This window comes from Lepus europaeus, chromosome 19 (genome assembly GCF_033115175.1).
Source record: "Lepus europaeus isolate LE1 chromosome 19, mLepTim1.pri, whole genome shotgun sequence".
In the NCBI taxonomy this organism is placed as follows: domain Eukaryota; kingdom Metazoa; phylum Chordata; class Mammalia; order Lagomorpha; family Leporidae; genus Lepus; species Lepus europaeus.
Window position 1 is genome coordinate 13,910,961 of NC_084845.1, and position 22,613 is coordinate 13,933,573.

A 22,613-nucleotide genomic window follows, 5' to 3' on the forward strand; every position below is an offset into this window, starting at 1 on the left:
TCTCCCATGTGGGTAGCAGGGATCCAAATGCTGCCTCCAGGGGTGTGCATCAGCAGGAAGCTGGGATCAGGAGCAGAGTCGGGATTCCAACCCAGGCACTCTGATATGGGATTCAGGAGAGCCAAGCAGTGTTTTAATTGCTACACCAAATGTCAATGCCAGCCACTATATTCTTAACATCCTCACTCACTATATTTTTTAGAGTTTCTTTCCAGCTTTAAATGTCTGGTAGAACTTAAGCAACAAGGTCTGAATTCAGATCTCCATATGTCCTATATTCAAATAAATAATCCTAATTTGGGCTGGTATGTAACAAAATATCAGAGATTCAGTGGTTTATAAATAACAGGATTTTTTTCTTACAGTTCTGGAGCTGAAGTCCAAGTTCAGGGTGCTAGCATACTTGAGTTCTCCTGAGGACTTTCTTCTGTGCTGCAAACTGTTGGTTTCCCCTTGTATCCTCACATGGTTGAAAGAGAGCTAGAGACAGAACTAGAGAGCTGGAGAATGCCAGTGAGCTCTTGGGTCTCATCTTATAAGGGCATTAATCCCATTGATAAGGGCTCCACTCTCATAACCCAGTTACTTCCCAAAGGCCCCACCTCCAAATATTATCACAGTGGGGTTAGGGTTTCAACATAAGAATTTTGAGCATTCAGTCCCTATTACAAATTTTATCAAAGATGAATTTCCTCAAATGTGGCTTTTCTAAATTGTTAACTCGATTGCATTTAAAAGATTCACTAAGATGGTAATAAAAACAATAATGTCCAATATTCAAAATAGTTATTATGAAAGACACTTTTTACAGAAAAATGCATATTATAAACCATTAACCACACTTTTAGGAGGGTATCATTTTACAATTGAGGCACCAAGAGGTAAATGTTTTGTCTCACATCACACAGGTAATAAGAGAAATGGAAAGGCAATGATGATAAGTATATATTACTGCTAGCCAATTTCTCATAATTTTTACATTAATTTTTATTTTCAAGTATTTCTTTTGATTTAGCAAGAACTAAGAGGTACTAGAAAGCTCTTACACATTTATTAAGTTAACATGTCTAGAGACTGACACATTGACAGAATTTCTATCTAGCATGATTATTCCATATTATATTATTATATCCTATAGATATTGGTTATTCAAAAAGTTCATGGAAAATTTATATTATGAAGACCATGAATGGATTTCAATTTTTTGCACAAAAATAAGCATATTTTACTCCATTTTTTCCATCAACTTTTTGAAGTTACCTTGAAAAACATGCCTGGTTTCTTATCTTAGGTTATGTTATGAATTCTCTGATGTTGATAAAGATGTGAATGTTGTCTAAAGGCCTTACTACATACTTTACACTTATAAGGTTTCTCACCAGTATGAATTCTCTGATGTTCATTAAGGTGTGAATTAAGCCTAAACGCCTTTCCACATTCTTTACACTCATAGGGCTTTTCACCAGTATGAATTCTTTGATGTATTCTAAGATCTCCACTACGACTGAAGTCCTTCCCACAGTCCTTACATTTGTAGGGTTTTATACCTGTATGAATTTTTTGATGTTGTGTAAACTGTCCACGCCAACTAAAAGTCTTCCCACATTCTTTACACTCATAGGGTTTTAAACCAGAATGAGTTTTTAGATGCTCTTTAAGATTTCCTCGGCGAATAAAGGCCTTTCCACATTCTTTACATTCGTAAGGCTTTTCACCTGTGTGAATTCTCTGATGTTCACTAAGGTAGAACCCAAATCTAAAGGCTTTCCCACAGCATGTACATTTGTAGGGTTTTACATCAGTATGAAATTTCTTATGCAGACTAATTTGAGAGCGCCCTCTGAAGGTCTTCCCACATTCCTTACATTCATAGGGCTTTACACCGGTATGGATTCTCTGATGTTCAGTAAGGGCTGAGCGAAGTATAAAGGCTTTCCCACACTCCTCACATTCATATGGTTTCTCACCAGTGTGAATTCTGTGATGTACTCTAAGGTCACCACTAAAACTAAAAGCCTTTCCACACACTTCACATTCAAAGAGTTTTACACCAGTGTGAATTGTCTTATGCCTATTAAGCTGTCCACGCACATTAAAGGTTTTCCCACAGTCCTTGCATTCATAAGGCTTCTTACCTGTATGTGTTCTCCTGTGTTCAGTAAGATAAAAAACCAAGTCTAAAGGCCTTCCCACATTCTTTACATTCATATGGTTTTGCACCAGTATGAATTTTCTGGTGACGGGTAAGCTGTCCACAAGCACCAAAGGCCTTCCCACATTCCTTACATTCATAGGGTTTCTCACCTGTATGAACTTTCTGATGTTCTGTAAGGTAGAAGCCAAGCCGAAAAGCTTTTCCACATTCTTTACATTCATAAGGTTTCTCACCAGTATGGATCCTCTCATGCTGAATAAACTCTAAATGACTGAAAAAGCCCTTATCACATTCCTTACACATATAGGGTTTTTGGCCCGTATGAATTCTCCGATGTCGATTAAGCTGTGAGTGAACACTAAAGGCCTTCCCACATTCTTGACATTCATAGGGTTTCTCCCCTGTATGGAACCTCTGATGCAGAGTAAGCTGATAGTTACGACTAAAGACCTTCCCACATTCCTTGCATTCATAGGGTTTTTCACCAGTATGAATTTTCTGATGCAGAGTAAGTTGGTAGCCACTATTAAAAGTATTCCCACATTCTTTACAATCATGATGTTTCTCATCAGAATGAATTTTCTTATGTTGAACTGTGTTGGAGTCACAACTAAAGGATTTTCCATGTTCTCTGTCATTTAGAGGAAAAGTCGTATTGTTTTGAAATGTTGGCTTTTTGTCATTGCTGATTTTAATTTGACTGCAATATCCTTCTTGAGCTTCCTGTCGTCCTTCAAACTCACGTTTGCTCTCCCAATCGTTCCTCAAAGTGGGTCCTTTAAGGTCAAAGGTTTTACTTCTTTTTATTTTCTCCCAGTTGGATAAACCAATTTCACAACTACCGTTTTCTGGAGATAACCTCTTATTCTCAGTCCTGGAGAACAAACCTGAAAGAAACAAAAAAGCAAACAAAGATTATTTTCCTGTAGCCATGTAAAGATAAAGCATCTATCTTCAAAATAGGAGACAAAAATTTTCATTAGAAGTAAATGGCTTAAGGAACTTTATAATATAGTTATGTAATTTGAATTCAGGCAATATGAGCTTAGAGAATGAGGGGTTATATAAGATTGTGATGATATGGAAAATAGTTTACATCCAATGGTTCTGAAATGTTGGTGTGGATAAGAATTATCTGGGGAATTTGTTATAAATACTACTATTCTGATACCACTCTAGATCAAGTGAAGATCTATAGGAAGAGCTGAGTATCTTAATTTTTTAATTACACTAGATTGTTCTGAAAGAGATTATCAAAGTTTGAGAATCTCCATTTAACAATATTAGTTGTTTTCCTTTATTCTCAGAATAAAATCCAAAACATGTCACCACAGATTAGAGTATGGTCTTTGTTACTTAAAAAACTCTTTCAAAGGCACTGTGCTCCTCATTCTCTATGACAGCTTTTTCTATTCAGCTTTAGATTTTTCTGTGACCTTGCTGATACAATACAGATTTGTACATGCTATTTCATCTGTCCTGGCTCTGTGAAAGGCTGATTCCTCTTCATCCTTCACTCGTCGTCATCCTTCAATATTAAGTTAAACATCTCTTACACAGACAGGGCTACTGGCTGTCAGTCAGTCTTTATCCTTTATTTTCTATTCCAGCATCAGTTTCTTTATTTCATTTCACAATTTTCAAATGCATAGCCATTGATTTTCTGCTCTTACTGATTTTCTGCTCTTATGTTTATTTTCCTTTTTTTAAAATTTTTTTTCTTTTTGACAGGCAGAGTGGATAGTGAGAGAGAGAGACAGAGAGAAAGGTCTTCCTTTTTGCCGTTGGTTCACCCTCCAATGGCTGCCGCGGCCGGCGCATCTCGCTGATCCGAAGCCAGGAGCCAGGTGCCTCTCCTAGTCTCCCATGCAGGTGCAGGGCCCAAGGACTTGGGCCATCCTCCACTGCCTTCCCGGGCCATAGCAGAGAGCTGGCCTGGAAGAGGGGCAACCGGGATAGAATCTGGCGCCCCAACCGGGACTAGAACCCGGTGTGCCGGCGCCGCAGGGTGGAGGATTAGCCTGTTAAGCCACGGCGCCGGCCTATTTTCTGATTCCTAAAGTTTCTCTAAGGAAGATGTAATCTAGCACATAGCAGGTGTTAAGTAATTATAGAAAGGAAATTATATTTTAAAGAAAGGAAATATGATGAGACTCAAGGCAGATACTCATAATACAACGATAAATCACTCTGTGAGACAACTGAATATTGATGACAATAACCTAATTTCTATAGTTTTTGAAGAATCACGGATTTCTCCCTACCCTTTAAATTCCAAAACTTCACTACAGAGATTAAATGCACTCTTTCCTTCCTTACTTCCTTTACAGATCGTAACAAAAGTAAAATCCAAGGTAGCTCAGCCAAATGAATTAAAAGAAAAGGGTCCTTGTGTTATTTAATCATTCTTTAAACAGCTGTCCAATTAAACAGAAACGTGTCCACTACTGTTTTTCATTGCTTACTTTATATAGAGATCCACATCAATTACAAGTATTCAGTTGAGTTTTACAATCATTCAACCATCCTATTGGATTGCTCACTCTACTTCCTTCAGAAATTTCCCAGACTTCCCTTCTGTTCACTTACATCTACACCCAACCATTCTTACACTTTATGGGACGAGTATCTGAATGACTTTTCATGTATTATTACAGGTTATGTGCCATACTGAACAGTTTTTTTAAGAACAAGAAAACTTCATAACTTCAGAAAAAGAATAATTAAATAGTATGTGTAAATGGTCAGGAAATTTTACAGTGCCAGGGGATCTATTTTTTTGTGTGTGTGTTGTTTACTTACTTTTAATTGAAAGGCAGAGCAACAGGGAGGGAGGGAGACCGATCTTCTGTGAACTGATTCATTCCCCAAACGCCTGCAAGAGCCAAAACTGGGCTGGCTGAAATCAGGAGCCTGGAACACCATCAAGGTCTTCCACATGGGCAGCAAGGGCCCAAGGACTTGAGCTGTTGTATGCTGCTTCCCAGAACACATTAGTAGGAAGCTAGACCAGAAGCAGAGGAACTGGGACTCAAACCAGCACTCAGATAAAGGATGTGGGCATTGCAGGTGGTAGATTAACCAACTCTACGCCACAATAACCACCCCAAGGGAATCTATTTAAAAAGATACATTGAGGGACCAGTGTTGTGACATAGTGGTTTAAGTTGCTGCTTGTGATGCCAGCATCAGGTCTTGGAGTGCCAATTGGAGTCCTAGCTGCTACATTTCCAATCCACATTCCTGTTAATATTCCTGGGAAGGCAACAGAAGGTGGCTTAAGTACTTGAGCCCCTGAGACCCATGTGGGAGACTAAGATGGAGTTCCTCGTTCCTGGCTTTGGCTTGGCCCAGTCCTGGCTGTTGTGGACATTGAGGCGTGAACCAGTGGATGGAAGATCTCTCTCAGTCTCTTCATCTTTGTCGCTCTGCCTTTCAAATAAATATTGTTTAAAAAGATATATTAAATGAAAGCTGGAAAGTGGTGATGCAGAGAAGGGAAGAATCTAAAAACATCTACATAAATCAGGTGCAGGAAGTTTTCTCTAACTGTTGTAAGTGTAAAATAATTGGGGAGGGGGGGGGAGGAGGAACTTACGTAAAACAGTGTCTGATGGCCGGCGCCGCGGCTGCACTAGGCTAATCCTCCGCCTTGCGGCGCCGGCACAACCGGGTTCTAGTCCCGGTCGGGGCACCGATCCTGTCCCGGTTGCCCCTCTTCCAGGCCAGCTCTCTGCTGTGGCCAGGGAGTGCAGTGGAGGATGGCCCAAGTGCTTGGGGCCCTGCACCCCATGGGAGACCAGGAGAAGCACCTGGCTCCTGCCATCGGATCAGCGCAGTGCGCCGGCCGCAGCGTGCCTACCGCGGCGGCCATTGGAGGGTGAACCAACGGCAAAAGGAAGACCTTTCTCTCTGTCTCTCTCTCACTGTCCACTCTACCTGTCAAAAAAAAAAAAAAAAAAAACAGTGTCTGAACACTGCAATAAATATTGGAATAATGGGGCAGTGTTAAAACATAGCAGATAAAGCCACCGCCCATGACAGTGGCATCGCATGTGGGTGCCGGTTTCATGAGCTGGCTGCTCCACTTCCCACCCAGCTTTCTGCTAATGGGCCTGAGAAAAGCAGTGGAAGATGGCCCAAGTCCTTGGGACTCTGCCTCCTACATGGGAGACCCGGATGCAGCTGCTGGCTCCTGGTTTTGGCTTGAACCAGTCCCAGCCATTGTAGCTATCATGGGAGTGAGGGAATCAGCAGATGGAAAATCCATCTTTTTCCCTTTCTTTCTGTAATATTGACTTTCAAATAAATCTTTTTTTAAAAAATCTTAATTTATTTAACAGACTGCACTTTATTCAAAATATCATAATAGTATTGCATTAGATAATGTATACTTATGTGTATAAGAGGTCTTCAAAAAAGTTCAAGGAGGGTCTGGCATTGTGGGGTAGCTGGTAAAGTCGCCACTGCAATGCTGACATTCCATATAGGTGCTGGTTTGAGTCTGGGCTGCTCCACTTCTGATCCAGCTCCCTGCTAATGTGCCTGGGAAAGCAACAGAAGATGGCCCAGATTTGGGCCCTTACAACTATGTGGGAGACCTGGATGAAGCTCTTAGCTCCTGGTTTTGGCCTGACCCAACTCTGGCAATTGTGGCCATTTTGGGGAGTGAACCAGTGGATGGAAAACCTCTTTCTCTCTGTCTCTCCCTCTCTCTCTATAACTCTACCTTTCAAATAAATCTTTTTTTTTTTTTGACAGGCAGAGTGGACAGTGAGAGAGAGACAGAGAGAAAGGTCTTCCTTTTGCCGTTGGTTCACCCTCCAATGGCCGCCGCGGTTGGCGCGCTGCGGCCGGCGCACCACGCTGATCCGATGGCAGGAGCCAGGTGCTTCTCCTGGTCTCCCATGGGGTGCAGGGCCCAAGCACTTGGGCCATCCTCCACTGCACTCCCTGGCCACAGCAGAGAGCTGGCCTGGAAGAGGGGCAACCGGGACAGAATCCGGCGGCCCTACCGGGACTAGAACCCGGTGTGCCGGCGCCGCAAAGAGGAGGATTAGCCTAGTGAGCCGCGGCGCCGGCCTCAAATAAATCTTTTTAAAAAAAGTTCAAGGAAAATGTGTATTATTAAAAAACAAGGCATGAATTTCAATTTTTTTGCACAAAAATAACCTTATCTTTTAATTTCATTCCCCATGAAAATTTTTAAGTACTCTCAAATATAAAATGCTTTGAATAACACTTCGTATAGAGTAAATAATCAGTTAAATGTTATCTGTTACTATTGTTAATTGCTGACTGAGAAGATAAAGAGTGAACAAGCCATTGAAATGCAGGTAACCAAACATTAAAGAATAGTATCTTCTACTTCAAACAGGCACTCTTCCTTCATCCCTTCCATCACCTCTTCCAGTTCTAAGCTCATGGTCTTCCTTGGCCCTCCAATTAAAACCAAGCATTGAAAAGAAATGAGTAATCTTTCCTTTGTCACATCAATCAGTCATCTGCATTCATAGTGGCATCCACAGTTCTCTCTCTTAATTCCTGCTGTGCACACCATTCCTATCCCCTTTTCCAATTTCCATATTTATCCTTCCCTCTACTACATTTTCCCCCTTATATAGAATCAGTCTTACCTGAAAATCTCATATCTTGAAATATGCTCTGATATCCTATATCACTTTCTAGCTACTAATCTTGTCACTAGTTCTCTTCCTAACGAAATTCCCATTAAAGACATTTTTTTTTTTTGACAGGCAGAGTGGACAGTGAGAGAGAGAGACAGAGAGAAAGGTCTTCCTTTTGCCGTTGGTTCACCCTCCAATGGCCGCTGTGGCCAGCGCATCTCGCTGATCCGAAGCCAGGAGCCAGGTGCTTTTCCTGGTCTCCCATGCGGGTGCAGGGCCCAAGGACTTGGGCCATCCTCCACTGCCTTCCCAGGCCATAGCAGAGAGCTGGCCTGGAAGAGGGGCAACCGGGATAGAATCCGGCTCCCCAACCGGGACTAGAACCCGATGTGCCGGCGCCGCAAGGCGGAGGATTAGCCTGTTAAGCCACGGCGCCGGCCTAAAGACATTTTCTATCTCAACATCAGCACTGCCTCACCTCCAGTTCTCTTTGAGACATATCTAGCAAGCTTTCACCACAGAGTCCACTGAAACGTTGACCCATTGACACAGTCACGGCCAACTTCCTTCCTGCCAAGTCTTCCTCATAGGTGGACACTTCCTCCTGCCTGAAACAGGTTCTTCCTTTCTTCTTCCTCCAGGATGCTTGTTCTCAGTCTACTGGCTGCCTTCTCTTCCATCTCTAAACAGAGTGCCTCGGTTCAGTTATCATTGTCTCATCTGGCCTTCTTCATTCTATCAGCACGTATTCATTCATTCCCTAGGGGAGGGGTCAGCAAACTTTTCCTATAAAGAGCTGGATGGTCAGTATCATAGGCTTTGTGGGCCTATTGTTTCTGTTTCAACTGCTGAGCTCTACCAAATGAAATGTGTATAAATAAATATATGTGGCTATATTCCAGTCAATGGGTCAGATCAGGCCTAAGTGATTTTTCCAGTCCCACTGATATATGTCCAAGTTTCTATAAATAGTACTAGCCTCTCCATGAGTGCTATATTTGCTTCTTCAGCTGCCTACTCAACACCTCAACCTTGAGTAATTCATAGGCATCTTCAGCGTAATAGATCTGAAACAGGACTCTCTTTCCATTCTCCAAGCTATATTTCCCATCTGCCCATTATAGTACATTATATGCACTATTCTGCTTACATAGAGATATGGTATTCTATGATCGTCAATTTCCTTTTTTTAAATTTTTTTTATTTTTTTTTTGGACAGGCAGAGTGGATAGTGAGAGAGAGAGAGACAGAGAGAAAGGTCTTCCTTTTGCTGTTGGTTCACCCTCCAATGGCCGCTGTGGCCAGCGCATCTCGCTGATCCGAAGCCAGGAGCCAGGTGCTTTTCCTGGTCTCCCATGCGGGTGCAGGGCCCAAGGACTTGGGCCATCCTCCACTGCGTTCCCGGGCCATAGCAGAGAGCTGTCCTGGAAGAGGGGCAACCGGGGTAGAATCCGGCTCCCCAACCGGACTAGAACCCGGTGTGCCGGCACCGCAAGGCGGAGGATTAGCCTGTTAAGCCACTGCGCCGGCCGTCAATTTCCTTTTTTTCCCACACCCCATGGCATGTTTGTTGCTCTACTTACAGAACATAAGAGCAACACAGCATCTTCCCACCACTCCTCAGCAAGCCTCTACCACTGCTAGTCTAGACCTATGAAAGAGTCTTTTAAGTCATCTTCCTACTTCTAATCTTGTATATTCCCTACAGAGCATCTATAGTGATTATTTTAAAACAGATTATGGCTATGAATAAAATTTCTCATTGTGATAAAACTATATAAGATCTGGCCGGCGGCTCAATAGGCTAATCCTCCACCTTGCGGCGCTGGCACACCGGGTTCTAGTCCCAGTCGGGCCGCCGGATTCTGTCCCGGTTGCCCCTTTTCCAGGCCAGCTCTCTGCTGTGGCCCAGGAGTGCAGTGGAGGATGGCCCAAGTGCTTGGGCCCTGCACCCCATGGGAGACCAGGAGAAGCACCTGGCTCCTGCCTTCAGATCAGCGTGGTGCGCCGGCCACAGCGCACCAGCCCACGGTGGCCATTGGAGGGTGAACCAACGGCAAAAGGAAGACCTTTCTCTCTGTCTCTCTATCTCTCACTGTCCACTCTGCCTGTCAAAAAAAAAAAAAAAACTATATAAGATCTGGCCCCTGCTCTATACTTATAATTAACGATGTGCTCTATACTTATAATTAACGATTCTTCCCCCTTCAAATCTTCTTTGAACTTCTTTCTGTGCCTCAAACACACAAAGTTCATGCTTCACTATACATAGCATGGTCCTTTCCTAAATATCACTGTACATAGCATGGTCCTTTCCTAAATACTCATGTGGATTAAGACAGCTCCTCCTTAGAAAAACTTTCTGGGGCCAGCGCTGTGGCGTAGCGGGTGGGGCCAAGGCCTGCAGTGCCAGCACCCCATATGGGCACTGTTCTAGTCCCAGCTGCTCCACTTCTGATCCAGCTCTCTGCTGTGATCTGGGAAAGCAGTAGAGGATAGCCCAAGTCCTTGGGCCCCTGCAACCATGTGGGGGATCTGGAAGAAGCTCCTGGCTCCTGCTTCAGTTCGGCACAGCTCCGGCCGTTGTGGCCAATTGGGGAGTGAACCTGCAGATGGAAGACTTTCTCTCTCTCTCTGCTCTCCTTCTCTCACTGTGTAACTCTGACTTTCAGATAAGATAAATAATCTTTAAAAATAAAAAAGCTTTCCTTGAGCACCCCACCTAGATTAACCCTGACCCACCTCTGTCCCCTTGCCTTTCATACCTTCATAGCAAGCATCATTATTTAATGTTATATATCTGTTCGTTTATTTATAGTTAATTGCATCTCTCGCATAACGACCAAGGCAATCTCAATGGTGTGAGGAGGTCTTGGCCTTGCTGATGAATGTATTGAGAGTATTTGGCACTGTGCCTGGCTCTGAATGTGCACTTGGTAAGTACATGCTGAATAGGTGAAGGAGTGAACTTTTTGCATTGGAAACAAGTACATAAGTACGCAAAGAAATAGGATGAAAAGCAAATGGTTGTACTGAAAAAGAAAAGGTACATTCTCCTTATTGAAATAAGAGGCTATTAGGAGGGAAGGGGGGGAAAATATGGACAGTGATAACTCAGTGCCAAGATGACGCTGTTTTGGTAGTTTATGCTAAGAAAGCCTGTTTCTTTCCCTGTCTTGAGCCTTTGGGCCTGAGGCCTCAGAGGAGAAGTTTCCAGATTATAAAGCCAGGGCATTCTCCCTAAATAGCTGCTTTTACTGGCAATGATAACTTCCATCTGACTGATGAGTCCTCACTCACCTGGGTCTCGTCTTGCTGTCACAACCCTTGCCGCCGTACAAGGCTCTCTCCCTTGCTCCAATAAGGTAATCACATCTGGCTTTGAGGCAGCATGTCCTGTTTGCAAGAAGGAAATACAAGAACCAGAAGTAAAACATGCAAATTCAGAAACATCTTGAGGCTTAGTTAAACCTAGTAATAAAATCTGAATCAACAAGAATTGATAAAAACTTTCAAGAAAATTGATAGGATTAAGGAATATTCAATTTAGGGTGACACAAGAATCCAAGAGATCCTAAAACTTGGTGAGCAAGGAAAAGGTCTCATTTTGGAAGTAAAACTCATACAGGTGTACTCTATCAAGAGGTGGTAGTGATTGGGAGCACAGACTCTGGAGCCAGACTTTGAGGGCTCAAATTCTGCCTGACCACCTGCTGACTAATGATTATAGCAAACTGTACCAGTTGTCTGGGCCTCAGTGTTCTCTTCTGTAAAATGAGAATAAAAGTACTATTTATTTCATAGCTAATACTTGGAACAGTGCCTGGCATACAGTAAGCATTTTATTAGCTATTCCTATTTTTGCTGGTATTAATCTATGCAGAGCAAAAACAAAAAACTTCCTAACATATTTTAGGTTCCTGCTACTATATTCTTTTAGAGTTAGATGCTAAGCTAATGAATTTTACCTTTTAATCAAAAACAAGTGAAAGAAAATGTTTATTGTAGGGAACAGAATGTGTTTAATTTAAAATACATTTTTTGAAGGGCTGGCGCCGTGGCTCACATGGGTTGATCCTCTGCCTGCTGCGCCAGCATCCCATGTGGGCGCCAGGTTCTAGTCCGGCTGCTCCTCTTCCAGTCCGGCTCTCTCTGTGGCCCGGGAGTGCAGTGGAGGATGGCCCAAGTGCTTGGGCCCCTGCACCAGCATGGGAGACCAGAAGAAGCACTGGTTCCTGGCTTCAGATGGTCATAGCTCCAGCTGTAGTGGCCATTTGGGGGATGAACCAACGGAAGGAAGACCTTTCTCTCTCTCTCTCTCACTGTCTATAACTACCTGTCAAATAAATTTAAAAAAATAAATTTAAAAAATACATTTTTTGATCTACCAGAACCTTTTTTTTCTGCCAAGGCCATTTGGTTATTTATGACATCATTCACTGGCTGTATGAAAGTATCAACTTAAAAATCAGCCTGTTATAGATTTATTGAATTTTGAGTCCTACCTGCAGTTGCCTTGGCAGGGCCAGGCCAAATGGTTTTTGTGAGCCTTACATGATTCGTGGGCCAGATTTCCACCCCTGAATGACATATAAATTGTAGACCTTGGGGGTTGGCTGTTTTCCTTGTAGCCAGGATACCGAAAAACAAAAAACATCCATTGCAATTCTAAATTTGAATACATTATAAAACCTGATTTTCTTGGCATAGACTTTGCGGTAAATGTCTCAGCATTCAAATCCACTTTCTCAGTCATTAAGAAAGCCGATTACAGGAGTAGATAAATGTTTCACGAAGATCACTAAGTGTGGTGAGATCGAAGGTATTTAGTAGGAGTGTCATTTACAAACCAGCAAAGTTCAGTTCATCCCTTGAGAAACAGATAAGAAACTCAGCTAGTCTCTGAAAAAACTGTCCTGGATTCAAGGAAATGAAAGCTAGCATTGCAGAGAGCAGAGTCTGCGTTATTTGAGGTGGATGACCTTACCCAGTGAGACAAGGTTACGGTAATTCTCCAACATCACATCTCTGTACAAGTTCCTCTGAGCAGGGTCCAGGCACTCCCACTCCTCCTGAGAGAATTCGACAGCCACGTCCCTGAACATCACCAGTGCCTGAAACCATAAAGCAACAGGTTAATGGAGAAATTACAAAACCTTGATTTAAGAAAGGAGAAGAGGAGGCGAAAGATTTCACTGCAGGAAGGGGAACTATACCAAACTGGGTTGGGGCTGAAGGCGTATGATAAAGGTAGGACACAGTAGGGAAACTGGTGTTCTGAAATAGTCACCTCACTTTCTTTTCTTTTTAAAGATGTATTTGAATGCCGGCGCCGTGGCTCAACAGGCTAATCCTCCGCCTTGCGGCGCCGGCACACCGGGTTCTAGTCCCGGTCGGGGCACCGATCCTGTCCCGGTTGCCCCTCTTCCAGGCCAGCTCTCTGCTGTGGCCAGGGAGTGCAGTGGAGGATGGTCCAAGTGTTTGGGCTCTGCACCCCATGGGAGACCAGGAGAAGCACCTGGCTCCTGCCATCGGAACAGTGCGGTGCGCCCGGCCGCAGCGCGCTACCGCGGCGGCCATTGGAGGGTGAACCAACGGCAAAAGGAAGACCTTTCTCTCTGTCTCTCTCTCACTGTCCACTCTGCCTGTCAAAAATAAAAAAAAAAAAAAAAAAAAAGATGTATTTGAAAGGCAGTGTTGCAGGGAGAGAGACACACACATAGAGAGCGCTTCCATCTGCTGGTTCATTCCTCAAGTGTCCACAATGGCTAGGGCTGGGTCTGGCCAAAGCCAGGAGCCAGGAACTGCATCTGGGTCTCCCACGTGCAGGGGCATGAGGACTTGAGCCGTATTCTGCTGCTTTCCCAGGTGCATTAGCTTGGAGCTGGATCAGAAGTGGAGTAGCCGGGATTCAAACTGGTGCCCACATGAGATGCCAGTGTTGCAGGTAGTGGTTCAATCTGCTATGCCACAACACCAGCCCTGTCACCTCATTTTCTTGAAGAATCCAGTTGCTGCGTGTAAGATTTCCTAAAATTGTGGTGGTCTGTAATTAAGCATTTATGGGAACAAATAAATGTTCCACAATTAAGTGAAGGAGTGGATGTAAGCAAATAAGCTACATTCATACCTGCCTCAAATTTTTCAATAAATAATTAAAAATAGGTGGCCGGCGCCGTGGCTTAACAGGCTAATCCTCTGCCCTGCGGCGCCGGCACACCGGGTTCTAGTCCCGGTTGGGGAGCCGGATTCTGTCCCGGTTGCCCCTCTTCCAGGCCAGCTCTCTGCTATGGCCTGGGAAGGCAGTGGAGGATGGCCCAAGAGCTTGGGCCCTGCACCCGCATGGGAGACCAGGAGAAGCACCTGGCTCCTGGCTTCGGATCAGCGAGATGCACCAGCCGCGGCGGCCATTGGAGGGTGAACCAACGGCAAAAGGAAGACCTTTCTCTCTGTCTCTCTCTCTCACTGTCCACTCTGCCTGTCAAAAAAAAAAAAAATTAAAAATAGGGGCCAGCACTGTGGCGTAGTTGGTAAAGCCGCCACCTGCAGTGTCAGCATCCCATATGGGACCTACTCGAGTCCCGGCTGCTCCACTTCTGATCCAGCTCTCTGCTATGGCCTGGGAAAGCAGTAGAAGATGGCCCAAGTGCTTGGGCCCCTGCACCTGCATGGGAGACCTGGAAGAAGCTCCTGGCTCCTGGCTTTGGATCAGCACAGCTATGGATGTTGCAGCCACTTGGGGAGTGAACCAGTGATGGAAGACCCCTGTCTCTCTCTGCCGCTGCCTCTGTATCTCTACCTTTTAAATAAATATTTTTTTAAAAAGACAATAATAAACAACATCGTAATGAAATAATAAAAAGTTAATCATAGCAGATTATTTAAAGGAAAATGAAGAATACTATATCCCTTTTTCCCTTTAAGTAACTTTTTAAATGGATTTATTTATTTGGAAGGCAGAGTGCCAGAGACAGAAAGACAGAAATCTATCTGCTGGTTCACTCCCCCAAATGGCTGCAACAGGGAGATGTCAGTCAGGCCTAAGCCAGGAGCCAGGAACTCTATCCTGGTCTCCCATGTGGGTGGCAGGGACCCATGTACCTGGGCCATCTTCCATTGCCTTCCCATAAGCATTAGCAGGAAACTGGATCAGAAGCAGAGCAGCCAAGACTTGAACTGGCACTCTGATACCTGTTGCCAGTGTTGCAAGTAGCAGGTTAAACCGCTTAGCCACAATGCCAACCCCCTTTAAAGTAATTTTTTAAAAATAAATCGTGGATGTTTTTCTTAAATACTGTATAAAAATTTTTAAATCATGAATTTGCATAACATTAGAGAATTTAAGCCTTACATTCATGATTTCATTTTATAGTATTCTTCCTTGTTTTCACAAATTCTGTTATAAGTTATTTTCTCAGCTATGTGATAGTAATTTTATGGGTATACCAAATTTAATAACAGAGTTCAGAAAGTTAAACACTTATATTGGACAATACCTCTTAAGCCTTCTCTAATTCTGGGAGAATATAATGATGTAACATTTATGCATCTGCATGATTTTCTTATACATATTGTATACCTTCCTTGATTCTGAGATAAAAGATACTGCTGTAGAATGAACCAGAATTGGGGCTGGCATTGTGTTACAGAGGGTCTTGCAATGCCAGCATCCCATATAAGCACCAAGTTGTGTCCTGGCTGCTCTACTTCAGATACAGCTCTCTGCTATGGCCTGCGAAAACAGTACAAGATGGCCCAAGTGCTTGGGCCCCTGTACCCATGTGGGAGACCTGGAAGAAGCTCCTGGCTCCTGGCTTTGGACGGCGCAGCTCCAACTGTTGCAGCCATTTGGGAAATGAACCAGCAGATGGAAGACCTCTCTCTCTCTTTCCCCCTGCTTCTCTGTAACCCTGCTTTTCAAATAAATAAATTAGAATATTTTAAAAAATATTTTTAAAAAAAGAAGAAGAAGAAGCAAGAAACAGCAACTTACATGGGCCATGATTTTAGAATCTCAAGAATTGGTTGGTCTCCCTTAAGATTTCTCCTGGAGAAGCAAAGTTCTGAGAAGCCTGAATTGGGCAAGAAAAAATGAGACAATGAAATCAAAATATATAAATGAGTAATCTTTTTTTCTCAATTCTTGCTTACAAATATCTCCCCCAAACACTTCTCTAACCCTCCTCACACACACCCTCACCACACCAAGGAAACACACTCTATCGGGATGGACATGGGGCAGTACTCCTGAATTAGAACTCATGTCTAGCACTTCAATAAGAGAGGGTTTTTTTTAAAGATTTATTTTATTTATTTGAAAGTCAGAGCTATACAGAGAGAGAAGGAGAGCCAGAGAGAGAGAGAGAGGTCCTCTATCCACTGGTTCACTCCCCAGTTGGCCACAATGGCTGGAGCTGCGTCAAGCCAGAAGTTTCTTTCGGGTCTTCCACATGGGTGTAGGGACCCAAAGACTTGAGCAATCTTACACTGCTTTCCCAGGCCATAACAGAGAGCTGGATCAGAAGTGGGGCAGCCAGGGCTCGAACCGGTGTCCCTATGGGATACCAGCACTGCAGGTGGCGGTATTACCTGCTATGCCACAGTGCCGGCCCTGAGAGATTTAAAAAAAAAATTATTTATTTATTTATTGATTTATATGAAAGGCAGAGTTACAGAGTGAGGCAAAGAGAGAGAGATAGAGAGGTCTTCCATCCACTGGTTCATTCTCCAAATGCCTGCAATGGCTGGAGTTGGGCCTGAGCTGGGCCGATCTGAAGCCAGGAGCCAGGAGCTTCTTCCTGGTCTCCCACACGGGTGCAGGGACCCAAGGATTTGGGCCATCTTCTACTGCTTTCCCAGGCCATAGCAGAGAGCTGGATCAGAAGTGGAGCAGCCAGGGCTCGAACCCATGCCCATATGGGATGCCAGTGCTGCAGGTGCGGCCATATCTTCTATGCCACAGTGCTGGCCTGTCAACAAGAAAGTTTTGGGCCAGTCCTACTACAAGAACACTAATCTAGGTCTGAGGCTTGGATTCATAACTGCCCAGAATAGGTCCTCCTTCTTTAAATCTCACCGGCCAAAAAGAAGCACATGATTCAGAGCTGACCACCTTCATGGCCTCAGGCCTTTCTGGCCTCCCCAAACTTGAAGACAACAGATAGGAGAGACCAGATGGTTCATGAACCAAAATTGGCCCACTTGTATAGTTCTGTAAACACAATTCCAATGAAACACAGTCATGCCCATTTGCTTACTCGTGTCTATGACTACTTTCAGAAAGCTATACAGCCAAGTTGAATAGTTATAATGGAGATTTTATGTCCCTAAATCATAGACTATCTACTGTTTGGACCTTTATTTAAAACAAAGTTGGGGCCAGCGCTGTGGCGCAGCAGGTTAACGCCCTAGCCTGAAGTGCAGGCATCCCATATCGGCACCAGTTCAAGACCTGGCTGCTCTACTTTTGATCCAGCTCTCTGCTATGGCCTGGGAAAGCAGTAAAAGATGGCCCAAGTCCTTGGACCCCTGCACCCATGTGGGAGACCTGGAGAAAGCTCCTGGCTCCTGTCTTTGGATAGGCACAGCTCCGGCCATTGCGGCCAAATGGGGAGTGAACCATCAGATGGACGACCTCTCTCTCTGTGTGTCTCTCCTCTCTCTTTCTCTTTCTGCCTCTCCTCTCTATGTGTAACTCTGACTTTCAAATAAATAAATAAGTCTTTAAAAAAAATTTTAGGTCAGTGCTGTGGCATCATGGGTAAAGCTTCCACCTGTGATACTGTCATCCCACGTGGGCATCAGTTTGTGTACTGTTTGCTTCACTTCCAATCCAGCTCCCTGATAACGGCCTGAGAAATGCAGCAGAAGGTATTTTCGTACAGTATATGATTTGAGGACATGTAACAAAATGGATTCATAAAAACATGTCATAGAAAATGACACAAATCCTCCTTTCCATTCCTGTGCCAGGCGGGCAGACTCTGCAACCACTTAGAGAATGAATGGGAGTGTGGACACATGCCCATCACTCTTTTCACATGTTGCTAGGGGGAGTTATGGCCCCATGTGCCTCCACGGCAGAAGGGCAGAGAGTACAGGGAGGCTGTAAGGAGAGAGGGTATGAGCCTGAGAGTGTGATTCTCTCCTGCCCAGCATTCAGCTAGATGTCATGGGGCCCTCCCCATTTGTGCTCACCTGCCAGTCAGTAGGCCCTCCTCAATTCTGCATGAGGACTTTGCTCGTCACATCATGACCTTGACTGGAGTCACAAAGAAAGGCCCCATTGAGCTAGGGAGGGGGGCAGGAAGGTGAACACTGGACATCCCAATTCTCAGGACCCTCTTTACCAAATTAATAATAGATTTCAAGTATATTAAAAACATCAGTTCACTTAAAAAAAAAAAAAAAAGACACGGCAGAGTGGTTGTTCCTAGGGCAAGCATGATTGAGAACTCAAGAACTTGGGCAGCAGTATGTTCTGCCCACCCCTCACCTGAAACAGTTATGTATAGTTTCAGTTTTGTTTCCCAGCCCGAATCCTTTTCTTTCTTAAACACACATGAGCAAGGGCTTACACACAAATGTATGGATACACACACACACACACACACAGAGAACATCTGGAGGAGGGAGCTTAATTCACCTAACAAATGATAGCTGGAGAGAGTGTGGGCCATTCCCCATTTATGAGCCAAGAGCAGTTTGGCCTTATCCTGCTGGGCCCAGTGGGGCTAGTAGGCAAGGAAGAAAGGCAATGAGAGCTTTATTCGGGGTACAGAAAATGAGGAAACAGCAGGACAGTGTTAGGCCAGGAGGTGGGACATGAATTTTGACAAGGAGCTGGAAGAGTGAGGGCAGAATTGGCCAGAGCTGAGCCTCACTCCTGAGCTTCCTGGCTTCCGGCCCCAGGAGTCCCAGTTTCCTGTGTCCCGTGCTTTGCCACTCACTCTTCCTCCCATTCAACCAAATGACAGGGCAAAGGCCCATGCAGGTGCAGGTTTTCCTCAGGGTCAGTTCTAATCACGTGTCTTCCAATCATCAAATACATCAGCCATGCTCAAGACAGATAGCTCCCCAATGCCAGGGTACAGCTAAATGAACGGAGACTGTCCTAAGCTTATGACACATTTGATTGGTAGTATTTAGTTTGTGAGAATGGAGGTAAGGCAGATAACTGGCCTCCCACTGTCAGAGCCAGGAATGGGCCCCACCAGGGGCCAGGGGCCCCAGTGACTATAGGACACCCCAGAAGGAAGGGAAAGACCTCAAAGTTGGGAGTGGGCGGAGCCAGCACTGCTTCACATGCCTTTGCAGCCATTTGCCTCACTGTGCTCATTGATCAGCAGTTCCCAGCACACAGAGAGCTCAGACTGTTCTGATGAAGGTGGGTTCATTTGAGGAGCGGAACTGGCTGCTGTTCAGGGGCACCTCTGCCGCACCTTGGGGCCTCTCCTCCACCACCAAGTTGCCCAGTGAGAACTTAGAGATAGATATCCATGTCCAAAAGGCCAGCCTCCTTTTCACAGAGGTGATGCTGGCATTCTGGAGGATGAGCAAGATGGTGGTCCTGGGCATCCCAAGGTTCACACCCTGCTTGCTGATGGGGTCTGGCTGGTTGATTAACACCTCAGAGGTGCCAGAGCTATCCTCTCATGCCTATGCCCATCTCCTTTCCAGGGGGCTTCAACGTGTGGCTTTGCTCCTCAGTGTGACAAGTCCTCCTGGTTGGGCACTTAGTTCTTGGAAAAGACCACGAGGGGCACCAGGGAAGTGGGGAGCGCCAACCCTCTTGAAGTCTGAGCCCAGGTCTTGGTCCCAGGACCCTCTTCCCACTACTGCATATCTTCATTGCCTTCTCTCCTATCTGCTTGACAATATTGTCAAAGGTCTCCTTCCTTTTGGACAGAAAACTGAATATGTTGACATTCTTGGTCTTTCTGTTGCTTTTTTTAAAGATTTTATTTATTTGTTTGAGAGGCAGAGTTACAAAGAGAGGGAGAGACAAAGAGAAAGGTCTTTCTGCTGGTTCACTCCCCAAATGGCTGTAACTGCTGGAGCTGAGCTAATCCGAAGCCAGGAGTCAAGAGCTTCTTCCGGGTCTCCCACAAGGGTGCAAGAGCCCCAGGACTTGGGCCATATTCTAGTGCCTTCCCAGGACATAGCAGGGAGCTGGATCAGAAGAGGAGCAGCCGGGACTTGAACCAGTGCCCATATGGGATGCCAGCACAGCAGGCAGCGGCTTTACCCGCTCTGCCATGGTGCCAGCCCCTTGCTGAGTTTTTTAATGGCTTTGTGGATTTCTACAAACATTTCTACTACCTTAAAGTTGACCAAGAGGAGATGGCAAGGCCAGCCTCAAGTAGATCCAGAGCTGTACATAGTAGTATGTACCATAGTATGTACCATTGTAGTATGGTAATTGGTGCTAAGGTTCACATCAGCCACAAAGTCACAGAAGCTGATGGTGGAGATGGTGATGAAGGAGTAGTAGAGGCACTCGACTGGTAGGGGCACTCATATTCAGTCACCATGAACATGAAGGGCGGGATCACCAGATGAACTAGGATGCTCTACACCTTGAAGACAGCCATGTACATTATCTGTGCCGCCACAGACTCATGTATTTCCTGGTGAGGAACTGGCCTGGGCTATTGGCACATCCCTGGAAGAACTTGCCCAAGGTGTTGACCCACATGAGGCAGAACAGCAGCCCAAGGGACCACAGAAGAGACACCAAGCAGTAGTCTTTGGTGCCACATTGGCATAGCCAATGGTGGTGGTGATAGCTGGCTGCAAAAACCCTTGCACTGGCCCAGTTCCGACTGTTAATAGTCTGGTTCCTTGAGATGGCCACACTCTGTCCTATAGCATCAGGATATTGTCCAGGCTCACTTGGCCCAGGCACAGAAACCCCTGTGCAGATGCAGCTTTTGTGCATAGTAGTTTTCCTTGGTCTCCTTCCATTATCATTTCCAAGATCCCTGCCTGGATAGCCAGGTAGAAGATGATAGCTGAGGGGAGCAGAGCCTCAGACCACATGGTTCTGGAGCAGCCACTTCCTAGACAAACCTCCTCATCTCCAGCTCCTGATCCACCCACCTGCCAGCCTCTGGAAACAGACTTTTGAATTTGGAGCTCTGCATACTTAATACCTGTTCCTGCCAAGGCTGTTCTTTGAGCAAAGTTGCTCAAGGTTGGCCACTGAGCAAGAGGAATTTTGCAGGGTCCTATTCATGGGGGCAGAAATGGGTGAAAATTAAAGGGGCTGAGGGAAATGTCAGGGCATACAGAGTGAGTGAACTGAAGGCCTGACTTTGGGAAGACACATATGCTGCTTTTCTGCATACCACAAACAGCATTCCTTATTCTTTTTTTTTTTTTTTAAGATTCATTTATTTATTTGAAAGGCAGAGTTACAAAAAGGCACAGGCAGAGAGAGGTCTTCCATCCGCTGGTTCACTCCCCAAATGGCCACAATGGCCGGAGCTGGGCTGATCTGAAGTCAGGAACACAGGAGCTTCTTCTGGGTCTCCCACGCAGGTGCAAGGGCCCAAGACGTGGGCCATCTTGAACTGCTTTCCCAGGCCATAGTGGAGAGCTGGATCAGAAGTAGAGCAGCCGGGACTTGAACAGGCGCCCATATGGGATGCTGGCACTGCAGGTGGTGGCTTTACCTGCTATGCCACAGCACTGGCCCTCATTCTTCTTTTTTTTTCTTTTCTTTTTTTTTTTTTTTTTTTTTTTGACAGGCAGAGTTAGCCAGTGAGAGAGAGACAGAGAGAAAGGTCTTCCTTTCCATTGGTTCACCCCCCAAATGGCTGCTACGGCCAGCGCGCTGCACCGATCTGAAGCCAGGAGCCAGGTGCCTCCTCCTGGTCTCCCATGCGGGTGCAGGGGCCCAAGCACTTGGGCCATCCTCCACTGCCTTCCCAGACCACAGCAGAGAGCTGGACTGGAAGAGGAGCAACCGAGACACAATCTGGCACCCCAACTGGGACTAGAACCCAGGGTGCCGGCGCCGCAGGCGGAGGATTAGCCAAGTGAGCCGCGGTGCCGGCCCTCATTCTTCTTTTTAAAGGTAGGTATTTACAGCTTAGATTTCCCTCTGAGCACTTTTCCTTAATCCTACCATTTGGATTATATTGTTTTTGTTTTCATTTACTTCAAAGTATTTAATAATTTCACATGTAATTTCTTTTACCGATTTATTTATTCTAAAATGCTTATTTCAAAGGCAGACTCATACATCCCCCCCCCACACACACACACATGAGAAGAGGGATGGGAGAGAGAGAGAGAGAGAGAGATGGATCTTATACCCCCTGGTTCAGGCTGTAAATGCTGGCAATAGCTAGGTCACAGCCAGGCCTAAGCTAGACTTCTGGAACTCCATCTTGGTCTCCACATGGATAGCAGAGGTCCAAGCACTTGAGCCATCATCTTCTGCCTCCCAGGCTACCTTAGCAGTGGGGGTTGGAAGCAGAGCGGCTAGAACTCAAACTGGCTCTCGATCAGGGATGCAGGTGTCTCAGGCAGTGGCTTAACTCACCGCACTGTAACAATCACACATGATCTCATTTTAAAACATTTCAGTACCCTCAGAAGAAACCTCACACGACTGTAATGTTTCTAACTCTACACTCTGGCAACTGCTAATTTATTTCTACATAGATACCTTTTCTAGGTATTCCATACAAATGGAATCATAATATATGGCCTTTTGTGTCTTACTTCCTTCATATGTGTAATGATTTTGAGGTTTATAAATTTCTGTCCAAATCTGTTTAAATCATTTACACATTATTCAGATAGCTCAACATTAAAAACTT

At 45.0% G+C, this 22,613-nt stretch overlaps 1 protein-coding gene and 1 pseudogene across 1 annotated transcript in view; both read right to left on the reverse strand.

Annotated features, from left to right (window-relative positions):
• Positions 1–1,234: 1,234 nt before the first annotated feature.
• LOC133747818 (zinc finger protein 540-like) overlaps positions 1,235–22,613 on the reverse strand; it is a 30,819-nt gene continuing 9,440 nt past the window's right edge. The window contains 5 exon segments of the mRNA XM_062176201.1: positions 1,235–2,178; positions 2,180–3,042; positions 11,083–11,178; positions 12,770–12,896; positions 15,776–15,854. Of these exon segments, the coding sequence (XP_062032185.1) occupies positions 1,288–2,178; positions 2,180–3,042; positions 11,083–11,178; positions 12,770–12,896; positions 15,776–15,784 (1,986 nt within the window). The 5' untranslated portion in view covers positions 15,785–15,854 and the 3' untranslated portion in view covers positions 1,235–1,287.
• LOC133747666 (potassium channel subfamily K member 5-like) lies at positions 19,083–20,823 on the reverse strand (annotated as a pseudogene).